The 14,558-nt window shown below is 52.7% G+C and overlaps 6 protein-coding genes across 6 annotated transcripts; 4 read left to right on the top strand and 2 right to left on the bottom strand.

Moving 5' to 3' along the window:
• Window positions 1-597: 597 nt before the first annotated feature.
• BKA67DRAFT_544856 (zinc finger protein gcs1) lies at window positions 598-2,621 on the top strand. The gene is made up of 3 exons (XM_046101298.1): window positions 598-1,010; window positions 1,111-1,884; window positions 1,962-2,621. The coding sequence occupies exons 1-3, from the start codon at window positions 963-965 to the stop codon at window positions 2,277-2,279; spliced, it is 1,140 nt and encodes a 379-aa protein (XP_045963693.1). The 5' UTR covers window positions 598-962; the 3' UTR covers window positions 2,280-2,621.
• Window positions 2,622-2,660: 39 nt separating this feature from the next.
• On the top strand, window positions 2,661-4,020 carry BKA67DRAFT_544854 (electron transfer flavoprotein beta-subunit). The gene is made up of 3 exons (XM_046101297.1): window positions 2,661-2,785; window positions 2,903-3,536; window positions 3,617-4,020. Exons 1-3 carry the CDS (start codon window positions 2,735-2,737, stop codon window positions 3,697-3,699), a joined length of 768 nt encoding a protein of 255 aa, XP_045963692.1. The 5' UTR covers window positions 2,661-2,734; the 3' UTR covers window positions 3,700-4,020.
• Window positions 4,021-5,370: 1,350 nt separating this feature from the next.
• On the top strand, window positions 5,371-6,795 carry BKA67DRAFT_510805 (carbamoyl-phosphate synthase; the record flags this gene model as incomplete). The annotated part of the gene is made up of 2 exons (XM_046097357.1): window positions 5,371-5,544; window positions 5,608-6,795. 2 exons carry the CDS (start codon window positions 5,371-5,373, stop codon window positions 6,793-6,795), a joined length of 1,362 nt encoding a protein of 453 aa, XP_045963691.1.
• A 316-nt stretch (window positions 6,796-7,111) lies between these two features.
• On the bottom strand, window positions 7,112-7,966 carry BKA67DRAFT_652784 (uncharacterized protein; the record flags this gene model as incomplete). Its single annotated transcript, XM_046106226.1, has 1 exon — window positions 7,112-7,966. The coding sequence occupies one exon, from the start codon at window positions 7,964-7,966 to the stop codon at window positions 7,112-7,114; it is 855 nt and encodes a 284-aa protein (XP_045963690.1).
• A 999-nt stretch (window positions 7,967-8,965) lies between these two features.
• BKA67DRAFT_544844 (uncharacterized protein) lies at window positions 8,966-11,015 on the bottom strand. The gene has a single exon (XM_046101296.1). It carries the CDS (start codon window positions 10,996-10,998, stop codon window positions 9,346-9,348), a length of 1,653 nt encoding a protein of 550 aa, XP_045963689.1. The 5' UTR covers window positions 10,999-11,015; the 3' UTR covers window positions 8,966-9,345.
• A 1,342-nt stretch (window positions 11,016-12,357) lies between these two features.
• BKA67DRAFT_544841 (uncharacterized protein) lies at window positions 12,358-14,457 on the top strand. Its single transcript, XM_046101295.1, has 4 exons — window positions 12,358-12,767; window positions 12,839-13,511; window positions 13,575-14,164; window positions 14,216-14,457. The coding sequence occupies exons 1-4, from the start codon at window positions 12,666-12,668 to the stop codon at window positions 14,312-14,314; spliced, it is 1,464 nt and encodes a 487-aa protein (XP_045963688.1). The 5' UTR covers window positions 12,358-12,665; the 3' UTR covers window positions 14,315-14,457.
• The last annotated feature ends 101 nt before the right edge of the window (window positions 14,458-14,558 follow it).

Below are 14,558 nucleotides of genomic sequence, written 5' to 3'. Positions count from 1 at the left end.
TCTGATGGAGGCGAGTTATGACTCCATAGATATTATGGGCCAATGTTTGCGGATTTTGGGCAGACATCTTCTTAATTCGCACGACCTTTCTCACCACTTGTGTTACTACTTGTGTTATTATCCCCAGGTATCTTGTCTTTCTGCTTGTGTACACTAGATGGACGTGATGCTGGAGTTTGAGCGGACTGGAAAAGTTCTGAGTGCATGAAGAATACCATGGTTTTTTTTTTGCTTTGTTTTGACGAAATCCACCAGGCTGTCCACGTATATCGGCCTCTTGATGATATGATTATGGCTACACACAGTGCATGTGCAGAACAGCTGATGAGCTGCCGGCGGCTCGAAACAGGAATTTAATATAAAAACAGATTTAAAATAAAAAGGCAAAGGCAAAACGGGGAGGGTCCTATCCGTTGAGGTCTGACCTGGTGCGTAAGGTTGTCACACAAGGAAGGGCCTGGGATAATGGCTCGGACGGGGTGCATCCAAAGGTGCGGGCTACACAGTATTGGAGGGGAATTAGTTCAATTGACGAATGGGACGTTCATTTCGCGTGCCCTGGTCAGGTTCTAGAACAAAATGGTACCGAATCGCACCAACTCTGATACCTACCGTAGCCTTGGGTTAAATACCATGAAAGCTAGAGTGAAGTTGTTGGAGAATGCTGCGAAAAGCGTCGGACAATTTAATACCATTTGTAGTTTCGAATACTTCTGAGAGTAGACTTTAATCGTATCTAATTTTCTCATAGAGGCACGATCGGTCGAAGTTTAGGTGATCTGCCGCGTACTGGAGCTGGAAGCTTGAGTTGGCACTTTTAAACTCAAGTGCCAGCCAAACTCCAGAGTCAGGCTGCCCCTCTATCGATCGCCCCCTTATCTGGCCAACTTACACAACGACCCTGGGGAAACAACCAATCGTGACATCTCGCCTGCGCTCCTCAGGCTACTGCAACGACCGAGATGGCTACATCAGCTATGTGGGAGGTCGATCCCGAGACAAAGTCGAAGGTGAGTGCCCTGATCGTCGGGTAATTCGCGCAGGCGCATGTAAAGACCTGCCCATCGTCACCCACAAGCCCCCCAACTGACTGCCATTCCCCTACCACAGCTCCTAGCCATCCAGAAAACGAACAACAATAACAACTGCTGCGATTGTAATGCCCCGAACCCGCAATGGGCGTCCCCAAAATTTGGCGTCTTCATCTGCCTCTCGTGCGCTGGAGTTCACCGTGGTCTCGGGGTCCACATCTCCTTCGTCCGGTCTGTTACCATGGACGCCTTCAAAAACGCCGAGATCGAGCGTATGCGCTTGGGCGGTAACTCGGGGTGGCGTGAGTTCTTCGAAAACCACGAGGACACCAAGATGATGGGCATGTCCTGGGACGACGCGACCATCGCCGAACGATACAGCGGTGAGGTGGGCGAGGAGTGGAAGGAAAGACTCAGCGCCAAGGTCGAGGGACGTGAGTACGTCCCCGGTGAGAAGAAGAGCGCGTCGGCGCCAGCAAATAAGGCGGCGCAACCGAGGCAAGCCAGTAGGACTGGAACGCCGCTGCAGGGCGTGGCGACAAGTGGGAGCCGAACTGCGAGCCCGAGCCGACCGGGAGTGAAAGCCAAGGTCGACGATAAGTATTTCGCCGGCCTTGGTGCCGCCAATGCCTCGAGACCGGCCGACCTGCCGCCGAATCAAGGTGGAAAATATGCTGGCTTTGGCAACTCGCCCATGCCAACGCAGAACCAGAGCCAGGGAGGCCCCAATCTTCAAGAGTTACAGGCCGATCCTATAGCAGCGTTGAGCAAGGGCTTTGGCTGGTTCACTAAGACTGTTACACAGACAGCAAAGACTGTTAATAGTGACTTTATACAACCTACTGCGAAGCAGGTCCGTGGTCCCCTGTCATTCCTACAGATATGCTTGCTGGAGCGCCAAGGTACAAAGACTGACACTACAGGATTTAGATCGCGGAATCAGATTTTGCTGCACAGGCGAAAGTGGCAGCCGCAAATGCGGGTAGAGTAGCACAACAGGGCGCCAAGAATGCCCAAGAAGGTCTTAATCGCTTTGTAGAGGGATCCGACGGCCAGAGGCAGCGCGGTGGCACCAACATGGATGAAAGCAAGAAATCATTCTGGGACGACTTCTCATCTGTTGCAGATCAGAGGCATGGGACAGGCCCCAAGTATAGCTCAATTGGTACTTCTGCTATGGGCAAGACAAACAAGGGAGCTGGCGGGCCTGCAGGTGGCAAGAAGGACGACGAGTGGGATGATTGGTGAACAGGACGAATCTTGAGCCAGGTTCGACGTGGAGTATCTCAATATTAGAGCTGGAATGCGCCATATGAACATAGACGATGCATGTATGACTAGAGGAGTCCTTGGATAGCGAATACATGAATTGCCGCTTGCGGCTTTGCCATATCATTACGCAGAAGCTGCCTGCATCAGATTGGTCCCAGCTTCATCTGATGCTGATGACATGTCGCAACGACGAGGAAACCAGCTGTGACTATGGATCGACCCTAGTCTCATTTGTCCTTCGACAGAGGGAGGAGGGAAGGGGGTTGACGATGATGAGGGGCATCACGTGCACCAGGAACCCGAGGTCAAATGGAGCCGGCGCTAACCGGTATCGCTCACGGCTCCGGTTGCTTTTCCCTGCGTCATTGAGACTCCGGATTCAAGGCTATCTCAACGCTCCCAGGTCTCAAACACGGAGAGTAAACGCCGAAATGTCTTCGTTGAGGATTCTCGTGCCCATCAAGCGGGTCATTGACTATGCGGTATGTGCAAACTTGGCGCCCCATGGAGCATTGGATCCCCCGCACCGGCAGAGAGACCCCTGGGATAGAAAGGGCAACCGGGAACCCAGGTAAAGCTAATGCGAGAGCCCGGTACAGGTCAAGCCTCGCGTCAACAAGGCCCAGACGGGCGTCGAGACCGCCGGCGTCAAGCACAGCATGAACCCTTTCGACGAGCTCTCGATCGAGGAATCCGTGCGCATCCGCGAGAAAAAGTCGGCCCCCGTGGAGGACATCTGCGTCATCAGCGCGGGACCGCCCAAGGCGCAGGACGTGCTCAGGACCGCCATGGCCATGGGCGCCGACCGCGGCATCCACGTCGACGTCAAGGAGGGGGAGGACTTGGAGCCCCTCGGCGTCGCCAAGCTCCTCAAGGCCGTCGTGGACAAGGAAAAGAGCAACCTGGTCATCCTCGGCAAGCAGAGCATCGACGACGACTCGGCGCAGACCGGTCCCATGCTCGCCGGCCTGCTGGGCTGGGCGCAGGCCACGCAGGCCAGCGAGGTCAAGTTCGAGGGCGACAGCGTGCTGGTCACCAAGGAGGTCGACGGCGGCGTGGAGACGGTCAAGGCTAAGCTGCCCATGGTCATCACGACGGATCTGCGGCTCAATGAGCCACGGTACGCCAGTCTACCGAATATCATGAAGGCCAAGAAGAAGCCGTTGGTCAAGATGAGCCTGAGCGACTTGGGCGTTGCGAATGAGAGGAGATTGAAGGTGGTGAAGGTTACAGGTATGTTTACACCCAGGGAGGGTTCTTATCTTTGTTCGGGGACTATATTTCTAGGCGGCTCATGCTGACGATTTACACAGAACCCGCCCCCAGACAGGGAGGCGGTAAGGTCGAGGATGTCGATGGACTGATCTCCAAGCTGAAGGAGTTGGGCGCGATATAAGACATTGTACAAAAGTGTGAAGACTAGATCATTGGTTCAAATACCCTTGTTTCAACATCGATATTTTGAGACCATGTCGATAGAGTATGATTGCAACTGCGCTGATCTGATCCAAATAATAAGACTGCTAAGGAGGCCACCAAGCTAGAAGGGCAAAAGGCAATAGACAGGCTGGTTGAAGCCGTTTCCAATATCGTTGCTCGTTCAGTATTTCTCTCTCGGATTCTGCAGCAGCACATAGATCCATGACCAGAATCTTGGTCGCCCTACCTCAATCCGGAAATGGTCATTTCATAGGTTTTCCAGTGTACGTAACTTGATTGTCTTGCATTGCTTGATCAAACTTGATTAAGAATCAAGTCATTTATAGTGTGTTGTGCTTAGAGAGAGCACCTTCATGGTGACGATTTCGTAGACATGTGAGTGAGCAGTTCACACGGAATTAAGATACAACAGCCTAGATGTCCGCCGCAGATCTGGGCTCAGTGTCTTCCAGAAAGTCGTCGAAGCCCTAATCATCATGACACCTAACTGCCTGGTGACTGAATATTCAGAAAGCACATCTGCTGAGCAGTGTTGGCATGGCTCTACTGTGTACTGTGTGTGTATCAAAGCTCTGGATAGCAGTACGTAATGGCACTAGCGGGAGCTTTACATGTTATGTTCTAATAAGCTCTTCAGCACACACGCGCATAGGACAGAGATAACCAACCTCATGTGCGGATTACACGGTAGGCTACGTATTTAGTAACCTACCGTAGTAATGGAAGTCAAATTGCGCATAGACCACACCAGCAGTCGATATTCCCCCCCCCCGAGACATTTTCTCGAGTAATGTGCCCGCTTGGTGCCGCACTGCAGATCCAATGGAGAATTACGCTTTTGAAAAAAGCTCACTCGCACTGGGAAGGCCGGTTGCGGACACGTTGGGACACGCTGGGACACGCTGAGACCCCTGGCGACGGGCTGCAAGGGGCCAGTGAGAGGCGTGACGTGGGCTCCGCCTACTGCCAAACCAGCGGTAGATCCCCGCCAAAAGGCGAGTTAGCCCTCAAATTTTCTTCCGCTAATGCCCTGCTGGTCCTGCTGGGGCGTCGCCGATATCAAAGACCTTGACACCGCTTCTCATCCTGACACATCCGGACCTGTTCTTGTTCCTTTTACAACCTCACCACCTATACTGATATCGTACGCAAAGTCGCCCTTATGAACGGGCATCCATCAGTCTTCACTTCACAGGTACGTCTCGCAGCAGACTCAGAGAGCATATGCCTTGCTCCTTCATTTGCTCCAATCTTGTTCCTGTTGGGATCACGGAACCCTTTCCCGGCCTCATTCTTTATGACGTGCCAATCTCCCCCCTTGAGCTTACACAGTCACCCCGCCATTGAGCAGTGTGCTTCTTAGGAAGCAATAAGCTTTCTGGCGCCATGGTCGACCGTGTTTTCCTCTTCAAGCCCGTCTACATATTTAGTCATGCATTATACTAATCCTCTTATCTTGCAGGATTATATCTCAGGTTGGTCCCGTCTGCACCACACAACCTTGACTCACCGCCCAGGAGACTAACATTTCCGATTTAGACCACTTGTGGCGGTCTCTTTCCGCTTAGGCAAAGGTCAATTGAATAATCCTAGCTTAACTTTACCTCAAACCACCCAAAGAGCAATCATGTTCTCCCGAATCGCCATCAGGGCTGCCAAGCCTGCCGGCTTCAGTCGCCCTCTGTCGACTACCGCCTCGTTTGCGAAGGCCAACCTGGGCAGCAAGGGCCGACAGATGCCCGCCTCGTTCTCCCGTGCTACAGCCCCCGTGTCTGGCACCGAGGCTACGCTTACTCTCCGAGTGAGTTGGACCCCACGACGTTGTGTTGGCTGAGGCATTTGGAATTGCTGACAGTGTACAAAGGACGGCCCAATCTTCCGCGGAACCGCCTTCGGAGCCGATACCAACATCTCCGGCGAAGCTGTCTTCACCACCTCCCTCGTTGGCTACCCCGAGTCCATGACCGACCCTTCATACAGGGGCCAAATCCTCGTCTTCACACAGCCTTTGATTGGCAACTACGGCGTCCCCGGTAACCAGCGCGACCAATGGAACTTGCTCAAGTACTTCGAGTCCCCTCACATTCAGTGTGCGGGAGTTGTCGTTGCCGATGTCGCTGAGCAGTACAGTCACTGGACTGCTGTTGAGAGCCTCGGCGAGTGGTGCGCTCGCGAGGGCATTCCCGCCATCTCTGGTGTCGACACCCGAGCTATCGTCACCTACCTCCGAGAGCAGGGTTCCTCGCTCGCCAGGATCTCCACTGGAGATGAGTACGACGCCGACGAAGATGAGAGCTTTGTCGACCCGGGCCAAATCAACCTCGTCAAGAAGGTTAGCACCAAGGCTCCTTTCGTTGTTGAGGCCCACAACCCCAAATACCACATTGCCCTGATCGATTGCGGTGTCAAGGAGAACATCCTCCGCAGCTTGGTCAGCCGAGGTGCCAGTGTGACTGTCTTCCCTTACGACTTCAAGATCCAGAAGGTCGCGGACAACTACGATGGTGTTTTCATCTCTAACGGCCCTGGTGACCCGACGCATTGCCAGGACACCGTCCACAACCTCCGAACTCTCATGGAAACCTCGCAAGTGCCAGTCATGGGTATTTGCTTGGGACACCAGTTGCTCGCTCTCTCCATCGGTGCTCGCACCGTCAAGATGAAGTACGGTAACCGAGCTCACAACATCCCTGCTTTGGATCTTTCCACTGGTCAGTGCCACATTACCAGTCAGAACCATGGCTATGCTGTTGATGCCAGCTCTCTGCCCAAGGACTGGAAGGAGTACTTCGTCAACTTGAACGACGGAAGCAACGAGGGCATGCGTCACGCAACCCGACCCATCTTCTCCACTCAGTTCCACCCCGAGGCTAAGGGTGGCCCGATGGACAGCTCTTACCTGTTCGACAAGTACATTGAGGACGTCATGGCCTTCAAGGCCACCCAAAAGGTCTACAAGGACAACAGGCCGACACAGTTCATGCTCGACATCTTGAGCAAGGAGCGCGTCGGTGTTCAACCCGACAAGCTTGCTCAAGCCGCTTCGGCTTAAGATGTGCAATGGTTCTGTAGCTTAAGGGGGGGTTTTGTTTTTCCTGGTTTGGGATTTGGCGTTATGTACATATGACCTGCACCAGAATAGCGGTGCTGTGCTCAATTTTATAAGATCCTTCGTGTTGCTATAATCGCATGACCATCAGCTGTTTTGAGTTCAGTTTGTTCAAGAATGTACCACCCAATTGCAGGGCGTGGTTGTTGCGAACCAATGCAGGCAACATCTAAACACCATCACATACTGTTCCATGGCATGCTTCTTTAACATACCATATTACTCCCTAGACTAGTAGCTTCCCGTGTTACGGGCAGGTTCAATCCTTGGGAATAGCACCTACAACCAATCCAGCAGCCCACGTCAGCGTGTCTTCCGTCGATGAAACTTCCGTCGGCTGTACCCATGCAGCAGGTACATTCGAGTGATACCATTCGTGGTTTTTCCATGCGTGTTCAAAGTACCAGGCTTGCCTCCAGTGCTGCTCTGGGGTCCTCCCTTTGGGATTAGAAGGTGACTGATCTCGGTATTCGGACCGAGAAAATCGCCGCAGCGCTGCCACCTCGAATGGTACCGACAGGAACAGCTTGACGTCCATTGCCTCTCTGACTCGATCCTGGGCAGCTCGTGCGTTGATCGCAAACATTCGGGTGACCTCGTCATGTGACGCAGGTAGTCGACCCTCGGCCGGCCGGCGCGCTAGCACCAGGTTGCCCTTAACAATCCTGATCTGGCACGAGGTTACGCCCTGCTTGAAGACGGCGTCAAAGCGTTCCGCAAGGGTGGCCGCCGCAGCCGCCATCTCTTTCTGGTATCCTTGCTGGCCTGTGATGGTGCCGCCGCAGTGGTTGATGGGCTGGCAGAGCTCCCGCTCGAGATCCTCGAAGCGGACGGCTTCGACCCGGTCACGATCGACCACGGGACGGGCCCCGGCGGTGGAGATCAGCGGCCACCTCTGCTGCGCCGCGGGGAGGAAGAAGTCATCCTGGTGGACCACGCGGACCGCGCTCGCCGGGGCCGGGGCGTCGTCGCCCGCGTGGGCACGCCGATGAGCGGCGGTGGTGAGGGCCCCGCGTAGCGCGGTGGCTAGGAGCTCTGCTAGTGTTGTCTTTCCGGCGGACGAAGGGCCCCCGATGCCGACTGTGATGGCGAGGTTACGTTGCAGCTTCGACATTCGTTCTCGCGAGCTCTCCCTTGTTGAAAGGAAGCAGGAATACTAGAAAGGAGTAGGGTTCTTTTGTTGTGGGGGGGGGGGGGGATAATATGAGATCGGTGTTGGGTGTCCTGCATTAAAAGAAAAAGGGGATTGATGGCCGAGTTATCAGAGTCGAGAGCATCTCCGGTTTGAAAAACAAATCAACTTTGTAGAGACAACAAGTGGTAGTGGTTCGGTCACCGAATGGTGAGTGATGGGCAACCTTCATTGACACGTTATGACTAAGTCTCTTTCTGAAAGCTTGAAGAGAATGTGTTGGCAGCATTCGCTGTGCAATCATAAACAACTGCACCCGTTGAGAGACTGGGACTCAGGATGGAACGCATCACGGCAACATGCGTGAGTGTGATGCGAATGGCCGACTGGGCTGGTTTGGTTCTTTACTGTATGAACTGCATGAGATGATACTGCGAGGCCGGATGGTCATAAATCGCAAACGAATCCATGCTAGTGATGACAAACCACTCGATGGTATGGCTGTATGCACCTAGCTACGGGGCAGCTACATCATCACACCTCATTGCCATTTGTCTCTCACCTTACAGTAAAGATGCTTAAGCTAGAGTGAGCTGGGTCGTTGTCGGCATATTTCAGGTTTTCGGTGACACGGGGAGAGAGAGAGAGAGAGAGAGAGAGAGAGAGAGAAAGAGAGAAAGAGAGAGAGAGAGACAGCGGTAGAGAAATGTATATTGATGAGCCATATGTTGAGCAAGCTGGCTCTCGTGAGCGGGCAAGGGCTAACAAAGTGTACTACTCCTTGGATGAGATGCCCATGGCCTCGCCCTGTTGCATATGCTCTCTCTCCCCTTCTTCTTTTCTCCTCGGTATAGATTTGGTGGACGAGACCATGTCCCTTCGTGCATTGATCCAACCTTTATTTGTCCATGGCTTCATGACCACTCATACATGTTGATCACGACACTCTTATACCTCAGGGTTTAATTTTTAATTTTAATTGTTTTGGTTCCCTTTTATATGTGATAATCCTTGCATATGGTTGCTTGTCCTTACGCCGGTCTTGGACGGGGGAACAGTTCTACAGTACATTTGCCGGAACAGGTGTTTTTGGCCATTGCAAAGTTATTACGATGACATGGAACAGAGAAAGAAAACCCCCTTCCCTTCCCCCGAGATGACTAACTGGTGAGCCGAATATTGTAGCTCCGAAGATCTGTGCGCCCAGCCCGAAATCATATGTGATGGATTAGATACACGCCTTGGTGGAATTAATATCTTGTTTGCGCCGATGTCAATATATATTTTTTGTCATTAGTGTTTTCAATATACATAGATGCTGGCATTCTTGCATATCCGCTGTGTGAAGCCCTCAAAGCCATCTAGCGACGACGGTAGCTATCACCGCCACGATACCGATCTCCACCTCTGTCGTCATAGCGAGGTCTATCATCGTAGTCGGCCGATGAAGAAGCTGTGCCACGATATCTGTCGCCTCCTTTAGGAACTCCATGATGCATGGGCATGCCTCTTCTGCCGTTCCGCCTCCCTCCACCGCCTCCACGTCGTCTATCACCACGTTCTTGGTCCTGACGTCGCTCCCGTTCGCGATGAGGAGGCCGAATGCCCAGGAAGATCTCAGGGCCCCGGTCGACCAGGTGGTCGCCGTTCTCATAGAAGTACCGCCGGTACTCTTTGTTCTTGTCGGCTGCTTGGTCATAGTCTCGAGACTTTGCCTGTCTGATTGCATCGAGCCTTCGCTGCACAAGTTCTTCGGGCACGGCTTGAAATGGTACCGAGGGACGTGCGATGGTTGACTTGTAGTCGCCGGATCGGTCCGTGCGAGCTCCTTGAACATGAGATCGTCCTCCGCCCTGAAGGCCTCGCGGCCCAGTCGGTGCGCCCTCGATGCCCGTAGAGCTTCTCGAGGGGCCTGTGGGAATTGACTGCGTGTGTTCGAGTTGTGGTGCAAGAACGGCAGCGGGCGCAGCTCCACCACTCTCCTCTAGCTTAGTAGTCACATGCCCCTCATGGTCATGCTCGTAGACAACCTCGTAACGGCTACCGGAACCTCGGGCACTACCAGCGGCTAGCTCCATATCTACAAAGTCACGATAGCGGTCGGCTGGAATGTAGTCGATCCAGAGAGGTTTCCGATTTGTCTCGTCAGGCCACACTCGGTTGTGGAGGGCACTGCGCACACGTTTTGCAGCTGTGATGCTACTGAAGAGCACGAATGAATGTGTGCGAACGCTGTCTAGGTGGAATGCCGAAATGGTCTGTTCATCGATTTGGACACCTGCGGGTGTTGCAAGGTCGAGCAAATGATCTTGTACGGCCTGTGGTCGGAGAGGTCTCATAAAATTCTTTATATACAGGGCCGGGGTAACTGGATGAATAGGAGGCTCCAGGTCTCGTTGGAACTCCTCTTCAGGCTGTGCGTCAACGACGGACTCGCCTATTGGTGCATCATGGTCGTGGTCGGGATCGTTTTCGTTGTTCAGGTGCGGTTGTGGTTCAATGTTGTCTACCAATGCAGGGCCTGTTTGGTACGAATCGTTTGGAGGCGAGCCGTGTGTAATTTCTGTGTTTGGATTCCCAAGGCCGTTTGAGTCGGCCTGTTGTGATGTAGGCCTCTCTGGCTGTGCACTGCCAATAGCGACAACTGCTGGGTCCTTGTGGGCAGAGTCGACTACCTGCGCCGCTTCTTTTTCGTTGTTCGTTTCAGGCATTTCGATATCGGCCACAACACGCTCCTCGTCGCTTGTTCTCGCTCGTTTCGCTGCAACATCCTCGGCGCGCGGTACAGGACTGGCGGAACGTCTCTTTCTTTTCTGCGAGTCCTGCACTATCTCGGTGGGCTGTACAGGAGTGGCACTCGACGACATAGTTGTTGAGCTCTGAGGAAGAGTAGGAGTGTCCGGGGCGGCAAAATCTGCCGTCGCAGTGGGTTGTACTGGCTCCGGTGCAAGATCAACAGCCGGAGCTGCTGGATCCTCTGGCAAAGATTCACCTGGAATCGGCACATCTATCATGGGCGCATCTTGGGGTGTATCCTGCTCCTGCTCCTGCTCCTGCTCCGGCTGTTGATGTTGCCCCTGAGCATGCCCCTGGCTCGAACTTATTTCGGCAACAGGCCTGGGTTCTTCCGGTATAGTGTCTCGAGGTTCTGTTGACCGTTCGTCCTCTTGCGCATCGTCATTGGAGTCGGCAGCAGGGGGATCCTCTGTCATTACAACAGGAGCATCGTTGGCGGCTTCCTCCAGACGAGCGACAAGATCAGCCTTCAGCCCGTTCTGCGGTAGTCCGAGGCGCTTCAGTTCGACCTTTAAATCGGCCACCTTGAGCTTGTTGTAATCGGTCGCCATGATTTCGTGTAATTCTCTATGGCTTCTGGTGCATCTCTCGAGTGGTATTACATGTGCTCGTGGACTCGGTGTGACGTAGTTTGGCTAGTCTTTTTTTAATTTTATTTTTTAAGAAATAAAAATACCTTGGGGAACTAAGATGCAAGGATCTGATGGACAGACTTGTAAATTTATCGCCAGGCCGTAGTTTCCAATCTGGACATTCACCAGTCAGACAATTAACAAATGAGGTAAGGTAAGAGTGAGGTTCAGCGGGTATCCAAAAAATCAAAGCAGAAGCAGCTAGGTCAGCTATAACTGGGCAGAAGCAAGCCAGCAAGCAACCTAAGCAACTATGAGTTGGGTATGTTCTAACCTTAGTGCAAGCGAACAAGGCTCACCTCAAAGTCCGGGCGCGTCGCGACTTCACTAAGAGGAAAATTCCAAACCATTTGACGACATTAGATCTTTATGACGGGAGTGCTAGGCTCGAAACGGTGTAGTACTGCACTAAACCTCGCCCATATGTACCATGTGTTCCCCGGCACCTAGTTGCTTGTACTATGTAACCTATCCTAATCTGACCTACAGTGAGTAACCTATAAAACCCTCTTGCTGCAAGGCTTGCTGTTGGGAGTTATACCTGTCAGCATCTAATACGACATCGCCACTTGTCAACATTGAATGATAGTCTGACTGTTGAGTCCGCATACTCTCCTATCCTATGCACGCCGAACAGTTGGACAATCGAGATTTGATCGGCAGATATTGGATTGCTGTCGATAAGCGCAGCTGTTGGTCCTCTCACACCAAGTCTCAGTTCCGTTGCTTTCTTGTCCGGTTCCGGTGGTGACGGTTGACGACAACATATGATTGCTGCCGCTGCTGCAGATTCCGATTGTACTCGGAGACAAGCAGCCGTGCAGAGGAGGGCAATAGGAAAGCTGTCCCCACTTCCGCATCCGGGGGTCTTATTTGACTGGCACTGGCTCAAACTCGAAGGGGCCCATGTATGTAATTGAATAATCGCAGCACAACGGCAAGATCATTTTCGCACAATCTGTGTAGATTGTCTTGCTGGAAAATTGATTCTTCATTGTTTCGCTTTGTCAAAAGAGGTGAAATGCCGTACAGGCCATCACAAGCCCGCGACCATGTCAATTGCCCCTACTTGATCCAAACCCCCACCCTTTCTCTCTCTCTATCAAGCATCGCCCTCACAAAATCTCCGCTTCATATTTTATTTTCTTGTGTGTTCTCCCATTGCGAATCAGTCAGCCAGAACTACACAGTCTCGTTGCGTTTGTACTATACTTGTAGCAGATTTGACAACTTCGCGACCACTTTTCCACAGTATGCCGCCTCAACGCTGGCTGCAGCCCATACCGGGCGGTCTCGAACTCCGAGAGGCACCGGATAATGGAATGCAGTCTTCCGGCGGAGGCGGAGCTACCACTGTGAGTACCTACACATTGCATGCACCCTTGCTTCTACATCGCCTCGAGGTTCCAGGCTGAAGAGAACATAGCACGACAAGAGTGGCACTCACATCCCCGTGTCGCCAAAGAGGGTAAAGCTCAACAGGCTTCCTGGCCAAAGTTCCAGCTTCACAACACCACCGCCGCCGCCGCCACAATTTCCTCCCACGCCAATTTCTGCACCACGTCCGGCAAGACCTGTACTTGGTGCAGGCGCAGATAGCAGCTCAGATGAAGGATACGGCCCTGCTCACGACGTCCTGGAGAACCGCAGAACCACACCCGCGTCGAGAAGACAAGCTTCTCGCGGCAGGTCGCCAAGGTCAGATAGTCAGAGTGGTCTTGGAAACGGCAATGGCAATGGCACTGGTAACACGAAGAAGCGCTCCTTTGGCAGTCCAGAGGGCCCCGGTGGCGGCGGTACATCAAGGCCCAGTGGGCCAGGAGGGCCAGCAGATGATGGTGCACCTTCCGAGAAGTCAGATGATGGTGATGGTGATGATGGAACAGTAGTCGAGCCGACTGGATTTGCAGATCTCCGGGAGGATCAGAAGCAGCTCCATGTTATCCGCAAATATCCTTGGCAGATCGCTCTATGTCCAGACACTTGGGAAGGCCACCTGGAGCACTTGAACGTTCCTAAAGCCCTCTTCTTCAAGAGAACTAGTGATGGAAGCAATTGGCCAAGAATCTACGAGCGCACCCCCGGGCAGGACTTCCATGGTAGGTCTTCTAGGGTACTCTTAGTTCGTGTGATTGATACTGGTTTATTGACTTGACAAACAGGTGGCAAGATATTTGCGGCTCTTTACAATGTCCAGACTCGAGTTCATGACATACATACAGAGTATGCCGAGGAGAAGATGGGTTTCAGCAAGGATCATATCGCCAAAGCTGCAGATGCAGAAACGTTTAGAGCAAAGTACTTCAAGGCAGTGAAAAAGACCATCGACAAGGCCATCAAATGGGCTTGGAAAGATGGTCAGATCGAACGATGGGTTGAATTTCCACCATCCGTTACAGTCCTCGATGTTTCGGACATGAACACTTTGACGCAAACCCGTGTGGATATAACAGAGAAATTGGAGGCGTTACGAACACGGTGGAAAATGGCAATGGACAGACACCAGAGAAAGTCCTGGCCGCAAGGGCGAATCCCTCAGTCTCCCGTCATTTGGGCCTTCGCTGTTATGGAACATAACGTTGTCCTACTCTCCCTGGACGCATCCAACGATGACGCATTGCCGCTCGCAGAGACGAACATGGATTTTTGCACCGAGACCCAACGCCAGTGGCATGCTGCACTCATCATGGTTACCATCTGCTTCGCTCGAGATCGGATGATGGCTTTGGTGCGGCATGTTGGCCCGCAAAATCTAGATTCACCAGTGAATCAGGACGACGATGACCCTGATGTTTGAGCTTACATGTTGCCACACATATGGACGTATCATTTGCACGAGGACGTACGTTGGTGTTCAGTTGTTTGCAATGAGCGATACTTGTGTTTTGATAGAGTATACTAGCTTGACCCCCACCGGGACGAGTGTTGTAAATGATTTCGTTTCACTGCTGCAGAAACAATAACGTGTGCACGCATCATATCGCGCAACCTTCCAAATGAACAACACAAATTGACAAGATACATAAATCCAAACAGGGCAAATCAATAGCAAGGCTGTAGGTTCGTCGTATGACAATGACATGCTGGGATACTCATGGTAGAACTCGGACAAGGAGATAGCAAGCCCGGTCTCGGCCCTGTTGGCG

The sequence above is a fragment of the Truncatella angustata genome, assembly GCF_020726525.1.
Source record: "Truncatella angustata strain MPI-SDFR-AT-0073 chromosome Unknown BKA67scaffold_1, whole genome shotgun sequence".
Lineage (NCBI taxonomy): Eukaryota > Fungi > Ascomycota > Sordariomycetes > Amphisphaeriales > Sporocadaceae > Truncatella > Truncatella angustata.
The sequence above is the reverse complement of the archived record's forward strand: the minus strand, read 5'-3'. Positions and strand labels throughout refer to the sequence as shown.